General features: G+C 53.0%; 1 protein-coding gene across 1 annotated transcript; it reads left to right on the top strand.

Annotated features, from left to right (window-relative positions):
• The first annotated feature begins 4,391 nt into the window (after window positions 1-4,391).
• LOC100338543 (histo-blood group ABO system transferase) lies at window positions 4,392-8,127 on the top strand. The gene is made up of 2 exons (XM_017339806.3): window positions 4,392-5,890; window positions 7,919-8,127. Exons 1-2 carry the CDS (start codon window positions 4,670-4,672, stop codon window positions 7,985-7,987), a joined length of 1,290 nt encoding a protein of 429 aa, XP_017195295.3. The 5' UTR covers window positions 4,392-4,669; the 3' UTR covers window positions 7,988-8,127.
• Window positions 8,128-8,788: the final 661 nt, after the last annotated feature.

Below are 8,788 nucleotides of genomic sequence, written 5' to 3' on the forward strand. Positions count from 1 at the left end.
TTGGTTCATGCTGGGAAAGGCTGGAACCTGAGAACCAGGGTCCTCCTGGCCTGTAACAGCTTTTCTGCAACTACAGAAGCAAATCTCCGGCGAGTGAGTCTGTTCTTAGGAGACGCTCTATCCGTGGGCCTCCAGGCAGAGGGTCACAGCAGCAGGACACGGAAGCCGAAGTGAGCGACGACGTGGCTGCTGTGTGGAGTAGGGCATATTGTGAACAAGCTCGCATCCTAGGATGGGCTCAGAAGAATGGGGAGTCATGAGAAGGGGGTAAGAGAAAAAAAAAAACAGACAAAATCATATGGAGATTTTAGAAATATTCCTGGAGTTACCTAAGAAGAAGAATTGAAGGAGTGCCAGGACGGAGACAGACAGCCTTAGGGGATTCTTTGCAGTGGTCAGAGCAGTGAGGCCTGCTCCTGGTCTGGAGGAATAGACAGAGGGATGGTAACGGAGCAGTAGGAGGAGGAGGTGACTAGCTATGAGCAGGTGACAAGCTACGGCAGCACACCCAGGGCAATCTTAGATACGTGCACTCGAGACATTTTGGCAGAAATGTTGTGAGTTCAGCGTAGGGAGTGTGATAAACTTAGGGAACATCCAGGTATTATTCAGAGGGCAGTTTTATTTTTTAAGATTTATTTTATTTATTTGAAAAACAGAGTTACAGAGAGAGGTAGAGACAGAGAGAGAGGTCTTCCATCTGCTGGTTCACTCCCCAGATGGCTGCAACGGCCAGAGCTGCACTGATCCAAAGTCAGGAGCCAGGAGCTTCTTCCAGGTCTCCCACGCGGGTGCAGGGGCCCAAGGACTTGGGCCATCTTCTACTGCTTTCCCAGGCCATAGCAGAGAGCTAGATCGGAAGAGGAGCAGCCGGGACTGGAACCGACGCCCATATGGGCTGCTGGTGCTTCAGGCCAGGACGTTAACCTGCTGTGCCACAGTGCCGGCCCCCAGAGGGCAGTTTATTCACAACTTTAAAAAAAAAATTTAATATGTGTTCCAAGGACTATTCTAGGAAATAGCATCAATTTTAAAAAATGGAAAAAAAAATCCTGGGCTTGTATAACCTACATTTTCATGGGAGAAGAGAAACTGAACAAGAAACATAATAAGTGAGTAGATTACTAGCAGATCAACCATCAACAGATTCTGTAGAGAATAAAGCGGTGTGTGGGAGTTGAACTCGGCGTTAGGGAGAGATGGTTCCAGCTCACACAGGGTGGACCAGGTGGGCTGCAATGGGAAGGTGAGATCTGGGGAGAAGCCCTTGAAGGAGGCGGCTGAGTGAACCCCAGCAGGATCTGGAAGAAGAGTATCCCGGTGCCGGGAACGCGTGCTGCGAAAGCCCAAGCAGCAGCGGGCAATCCGGTGGCCCTGGAACGGAGTCACCAGCTGGGGCAGTGGAGGAGAGGACAGAGGTAGGCAGGCAGGAAGGGACGCTGGGGGGCCTGGAAGGCTGTCCAGGAGCGCCGCCCTTGACTCAGAGGTGGGAATCACGGAGCTGCTGTCCCAGGGTCATCTGGCCTGAGGGAGGCCAGCACAGAAGTGTGCAGACGACAGGGGAGGGTGGCGCGGTGGGGGAGAGGGGGATTCTGTGTAGGTTTCCCTGGATTTGCGCTGGCCTCAGTGAAGGTCACCGTGGATGCACACTTGTCACTGTAGTTTTGGAAGCAGGCTGCTTGTGGAGAACCCCGAGAGGGAAAATGAGGACAAAACAAAAACATGGAGGGAGCATGTTGGAAAAATGCCCTGAGGTCCTCGCCCACACCCTTGAAACAGAAACCCAGTGACGTCAGATGCTGAAAATAAAGCTACTAATGTTTATGAGAAAATCAGTTTACAGCCTTAGGGTATAAAGGATTTCCTTTTTCACAAAGACAATTTGTGTCTATTTTCTTTAAAAATTCTTTTTTTTAAATAAGATTTATTTTCTGCTAATATGCCTGGGTAAGCAGTGGAAGATGGCCCAAATACTTGGGGCCCTGCACCCACATCAGAGACCCAGAAGAAACTCCTGGCTTCTGGCTTCAGCCTGGCTCAGCTCTGGCTGTTGAGGCTATGTGGGGAGTGAACCAGTGGATGGAAAATTCTGCCCCCCGTAAGAAATCCTCCACCTGCTGGTTCGCTCCCCAAATGCCTGAAACAGCTTGGCCTGGGCCAGGCTGAAGCCAGTAGGCTGGAACTCCATCTGGGTCTCCCGCATGGGTGGCAGGGACCTAAACACCCAGACCATCTTCCGCTGCTCTCCCATGTGCATCAGCAGGGAGCTGTGTCAGAAACAGAGCAGCTGGGACTTGTACCGCATTCCCACATGGGATACGGGCATTGCAAGCAGCAACTTAGTCTACTGTGCCACAATGCCAGACCTGAGGGTGTTCTTTATATTTATTTACTCATGTTATAGTGAGAGGTAGAGTTGCAGACAGAGAGAGAGGTCTTCCATTCCCTGGTTCACTCCCCAAATAGCTGCAACAAACGGAGCTGGGCCGATCCAAAGCCAGCAGCCAGGAGCTTCTTCTGGGTCTCCAACATGGGTGCAGGGGCCCGAGCACTTGGGCTGTCTTCTGCTTTCCCAGGCCATAGCAGAGAGCTGGATCGGAAGAGGAGCAGCCAGACTCCAACCAGGGTTCATGTGGGATGTCAGCGCCTCAGACAGGGCTTAGTCCACTATGCCACAGCTCCTGCCCCTAATTAATTTATTTCTTAAAGAATTATTTATTTGACAAACATAGATACAAAGAGCAGGGGGAGAAAGAGAGAGATACCTTCCATCTGCTGGTGCACTCTCCAAATGCCTGCAACAGCCAAGGCTACGGTATGCCATATGGGTGGCAGGGAGCCAAATACTTGTTCTACCAGCCCTGCCTCCTAGGGCCTGGTCTAACAGGGAGCTGAAGACGGGAGTGGGAGGTGGATACTGAACCCAGGTGCCCAGAGACGGAATGCAGTGTCTCAGCCACCAAGGCAAATGCCCCTGCTGTGTTTAGTCACAGCCCAGTGAGGGTGTCTCATTGTGGATTTTGATCTGCATGTTTCTAGCGAGAAGTGATGTTGGACATCCTTTCACGTGCTTCTGGGCCATGTGTATGTTTTCTTTGAAGAAATGTCTATTCAATTCATTTCTCCGTTTTTCCAGTGGCTGGTTTGCATGTTGGATTGCTGAGGTTAGGGCTCCTTCATATATTCTGGATATAAATCCTTTTCTGATACATGGCTTACAGGTATTTTCTCTTATTCCATCAGTTGTCAGTTGTCTCTTCACTCTCTTGCTAGTATTCCTTGATGGATAAAGAGTTTTTTATTTTGACGAAATCCAAATTTTTAATTTTGTTAATTTTCAATTTTGTTGCCTGTGTTTTCAGTATCATCTAGGTAATCATTGCCTAAATCCAATACCATGAAGCTCCATTCTATGTTTTCTTCTAGGCGTGTCAGCCCTTAGCTCTTAGGTTTAGATCTCTGATCCATTTTGAATCACTTTTGTGTATGTTGTAACCTAAAATCTAACTTCATTCTTTTGCACGTGGATATTCAAGTTTCCTAGCACCTTTTCAAAGGGAACCACAAAAGACTACTAATAACCAAAGTAGAATGAGACAGAAAAGCCAAGTTGGAGACCCCACATTTCTTGGTTTCAAATTATATTACTAGGGGCCGACACTGTGGCACAGTGTGTTAACGCCCTGGCCTGAAACACCGGCATCCCATATGGGCGCTGGTTCAAGACCCGGCTGTCCACTTCTGATCCAGCTCTCTGCTGTGGCCTGGGAAAGCAGCAGAAGATGGCCCAAGTCCTTGGGCCCCTCTACCCACGTGGGAGACCTGGAAGAAACTCCTGGCTCCTAGCTTCAGATCGGCACTGCTCCAGCCGTTGTGGCCAACTAGGGAGTGAACCATTGGATGGAAGACCTCTCTCTCTCTCTCTTTGCCTCTCCTCTCTCTGTGTAACTCTTTCAAATAAATAAATAAAATATTTAAAAAAAGAAAAAATAAAACACAACTACTTTTTAAAATAAAATTATATTACTGCATTAGAAGTAATCAAACAGTATAATACTGGCATTAACAACAGATCCGTAGACCAACAGAATGTACGAGAGAAGCCAGCTTGCTGTGAGGATTGAACAGGATAAAGCACATTAACTGTAGCAGTGTAATCCTAACAGCTCAACACCTGAAAAGTTAGTGCTCAGTGAACTGTAAGTGACGATTAGGGGAATAAAAGAAAGCCAACATTAACCCGCACCCTCCGCCATGGCTCCCATGGTGACCCACGCGGCCTATCTGCACGTGCCCCCCAAGGCAGTCTGGTCTCAGTTGGAAGGGTTTCCCAGCTGCTGAGTGCCGCGGGCGGGCCAGGGCAGCAGCATCCGAGCCCTCGGTCAGCCTGCCTGGTGGTCCCTGCCCAGCTTTCATTTCATCACAATCTCTGCCCCTGACCTGCTCTGTGGCCCCCTCCCTTGCTGCCGCCTCCTGTGCCTCTCTCAGGACTCTTAGTGTCTCCTCTGCTCAGGTTCTTACCTTCTAGCTGGCTGGTAACTGAGTGCCACCACCGGACCACCTTGACAGCACCTCAAAGCCAAACTGGATTTCGTGGAGTTCTCCTGGGACTCCAACCCACCCTCAGCTGGCCCCAGGATTGGTCTTAGAGAGCTCCAGGGGCTACCGGATGAGCAGGTTGTGTGGGCAGGCTCAGATGTCGCTGGGCCTCAGGTCTGGCTTCCCCCTGCCTGGGAGAGGTTGCCCTCCCAGCCGGGAGGAGACCCCAAGAACCATGGCCCAGCTGCCTCGGACACATCTGGAGAAATCAAAATCCCACTCCTTTCGTTATGTGATCTGCCTTCTCCTCCTCGCCCTTGTCTTGACCTCCTTGGGCTGTACCTTCCTGGCACCGAGAAGCCAGAATCTGGAAGACACTCTGGCCAGGCCCAGTCTGGCTGCTAAAGAAATGAACCACCTGGAAGTCGTGAACGTATCAAGGTTGGTGTACCCACAGCCAAACCTGCTACTGTTTTCTAAGGAGGATGTCCTTGTCCAGACACCTTGGTTAGCTCCAATTGTGTGGGAAGAGACTTTCAACATTGAGATACTGAATGAGCACTTCTGGCTCCAGAATGTCACCGTTGGGTTGGCCTCGTTTGCCGTGAAGAAGTACGTGGTCTTCCTGAAGCCGTTCCTGGAGACGGCAGAGGCCCACTTCATGGTGGGACACAGGGTGAAATACTACATCTTTACCGATCAGCCCAATGGCGTCCCGCCCATCCGGCTCGGAGCCGGGAGGCAGATGGCCATCCTGGAGGTCCCGACCCCCGCCGGCCGCCGGGAGGTTTCCGGACCCCGCATGGAAATACTCAGCCATTTCTCTTCTCTGCACTTCTTCAAGGAGGTGGATTACCTGGTGTGCGCACACGTGGACGTGACCTTCCAGGAGCACGTGGGCGTGGAGATCCTCTCCGCCTTGTTCGGCACCATCCACCCTGTCTTCTTTGGGCACCATCGGGACACCTTTGCCTACGAATGCTGGCCCCAGTCGCAAGCCCACGTTCCGCTCGGCGAGGGGGACTTCTATTACACAGAGGCTTTATTTGGGGGTTCAGTGCTGGAAGTTCACAAGCTCGCCACAGCCTGTCACGAGGCCATGGCGAGGGACAAAGCCCACCACGTTGAGGCTGTGTGGCATGAGGAGAGCTACTTGAACAAGTACCTGCTTTACCACAAACCCACCAAGGTCCTCTCCCCTGAGTACATGTGGGACAAGAGGCTGATGGACTTGCCGGCCATCTTCCAGAACGTGAGATTTCAGGACAAGTGGGTGCTCCAAAGAATCACCAAGCAACCCAGAACGCGTGACGGAAGCCTCCAGGGAAGCGGGGAGAAGTCCAGGGGACAGGTAGCCTGAGAACCCGCCCACACGCAGTCTGCGTGTGCAAAATGGCTGCGGTTTAGCACACACCCCACCCCACCCCTCTCCCAGCTTAGTAAGCCGTAGCGTCCCCTCCAACCCGTGAACACACAAGTGTGTGTACTCCTCTGGACAGACCTGATTCCTGGGCTCGGGCACGAGTTCCAGAAGTTGCCACCTGGAGTCTCCCCACCCGGAGCTTCCCCGGCAGCCCTTCAGGCTGGGTAAGGCTGGCGGTCTCGTCCTGTGAGCCCGTGATAGCCCATAGTTCCCAGGGCCCCTCCCAGGTGTAAAAGGCTCCAAATACCAGTTGTGTGTTTTTCCCATGTCCATGTTGAACAAGCTATTTTACACAAGAAGAGCTTGGGAGAGCGTTTTCTCTCCCTAAGGCAAATTGCAAATATGCTCCCAGGATCTCAGGGAGGTGCGAGCAGCGGCCGTGGTAGCAGAGCACGTGCTGGGGTCCGGGTCTCACAGCGCGGACTCTACTCCACAGCTACGGCATCAGGGTTCAGGGCTGTCAAGGGGCTGGCCTGTCATTTCAGCCCTCCGTTCCGTCAAGGTGATCTCTGACCCTTGAACTCAGCTGCAAAGGAACAAGGATGCTGGTTGTGTTGCTTCCGGTTTGTTGCGTTGGTTTTTATTTGATTAGGGAGAGACGGAAGCAAGGAGGGGAGAAGGAAGGAGACAGGAAAGGGGATAGGGAGAGAGAAAGGGGGCAGAGAGAGAGAGAGAGAGTGAGTGAAAGATCCTATTCTCCCATGTTCCCATCCACTGGTTCATTCCCCAAATGCCCACAGGGACCAAGGCTGAGACAGGCTGGGCCTGGAGGTTAGGAACTCTTTTTTTTTTTTTTAAGATTTATTTATTAATATGAAAGTCAGAGTTACACAGAGAGAAAAGAGGCAGAGAGAGAGAGAGAGAGAGAGAGAGAGAGAGGTCTTCCGTCCGCTGGTTCACTCCCCAGATGGCCGCAATGGCCGGAGCTACACTGATCTGAAGCCAGGAGCCAGGAGCCTCCTTTGGGTCTCCCATGCAGGTGCAGGGCCCAAGGACTTGGGCCATCTTCTACTGCTTTCCCAGGCCATAGCAGAGAGCTGGATCAGAAGTGGACAGCCGGGTCTCTAGCCGGTGCCCCTATGGGATGCCGGCGCTTCAGGCCAGGGTGTCAACCCGCTGCGCCACAGCGCTGGCCCCCGGAAGTTAGTAACTCATGGTCTCCCACGTGTGTGGCAGGGACCCATCACCTGATCCCTCTGCATTAGCAGGAAGCTGCAGTGAGGACAGGAGCCGGACCCTGACGCCGGGGACTGGGCTATGGGACTGGGCATCTTCACTGCTGGCTCAAATGCCTGCCCCTTACATTGGTTTCTTTCTCCTTCTCTCTCTCTCTTTAAAGATTTATTTATTTATTTGAAAGAGAGAGAGAGAGGAAGAAATAGAGATCTTCCATCCACTGGTTCACTCCCCGATGGCCACAACAGCCAGGGCTGAGCCAAGCCGAAGTCAGGAGCCAGGAGTTTCATACAGGCCTCCCATGTGGCTGCAGGGGCCCAAACACCTGGGCTGTTTTCTGTCGCTTTTCCCAGGTGCATCAGCAGGGAGCTGGATCAGAGGTGGAGCAGCCGGGACTCAAACTGGTGCCCATATGGGATGCCGGCACTGCAGGTGGTGGCTTTACCTGCTGTGCCAAAATGCTGGCCTCTCTTCTAATAGTTTTTATTTCTGTAGAATCAATACTCATAGTCCCCAAATATTCCCAACAGCCAGGTCTGGGCCAGACCTAAGCCAGGAGCCAGGACCCCCATCCAGGTCTCCCACACGGGTGGCAGGGATCCAAGTACTCGGGCCGTCTTCTGCTACCTTTCCAGGTGCATTAGCAGGGAGCTGGACTGGAAGCCGAGCAGCCGGGACCCAAACCATCTCCCTGATATGGGTTGGTGGTGTCGCAAGCAGTGACTTAAGCTGCTGTGCCACCATGCCAGCCCCTGAAGCCCTCCTCTGACTCTGTCCCAGGGCACTGTCACCACCAGCAAGGTCAAAGGAATAAGCACGCTGAATGTGACGAAGCTGAGCCCTGTGTGAGGACGAATCTTTGCCACCGACGTCTCCACTCTCGATCTGAGGTCTACTTCCTGCCTCTCCACACCTGAGGCTGAAATCCGCCCAATGGCACCTGTTTCCGTCTTTAGCAGACTGATTCTAATAAAAGTAACTGTGACTGATCTCGGAGTGCCTGGGCCCGTGTGCTGTGGGGGGAGGGAGAGGCCTGGCCGGAGATCTTGGGGGTGGAGAGGAGAAGGGAGGTGCGTAGCCGTACAGGGTAAGGCGGCTGCAGTCTGGCGGAACCAGGAGCCACCCAGGCCCCGGGCAGACTGGCTGTTTGATCCCGGGCAAGCTGTTTGATGGTCCTGAGGCTGCTTCCTCGTCCATATTACGTTACAGAATCTCGGTGTCACTGCAGGGTTCACCAGCCTGGCAGGTTCAACGTGCTGGCCACGCCCACACACAGCTTTTCTCTGGCTTTCGCCTTCGCAGGGTTGTAGGGCTTCTGCTCCCCAAAAGACGACTCCAGCGATGGAGGGGACGACTGGAGATGATCTTGGTGGGCTCCTCTCAAGCCCCATTGGTCTGCCAGTGGCATCGTGCCTTTTCTGCCCCTCCTCAAGGAGGCCGAGCCGTCTTCACAGAGGCTGTTTCCAACAACTGCTCCTGTGTCCCACCGGCCGCCCCCCACCCCCGCCTTGCAGGCTGGTCCTGGACCCAAGGACAAAGGTGGCAGAATGCTGTTGTCATGGGAACAGTCCAGGCCCCAGATGTGTGCTTGGGGATCGCAGAAAGTGCAAACTACTTGATCCCAGCGAGCCGCCTTCTGGAAGTTCTAGT

This window comes from Oryctolagus cuniculus, chromosome 18 (genome assembly GCF_964237555.1).
Source record: "Oryctolagus cuniculus chromosome 18, mOryCun1.1, whole genome shotgun sequence".
In the NCBI taxonomy this organism is placed as follows: domain Eukaryota; kingdom Metazoa; phylum Chordata; class Mammalia; order Lagomorpha; family Leporidae; genus Oryctolagus; species Oryctolagus cuniculus.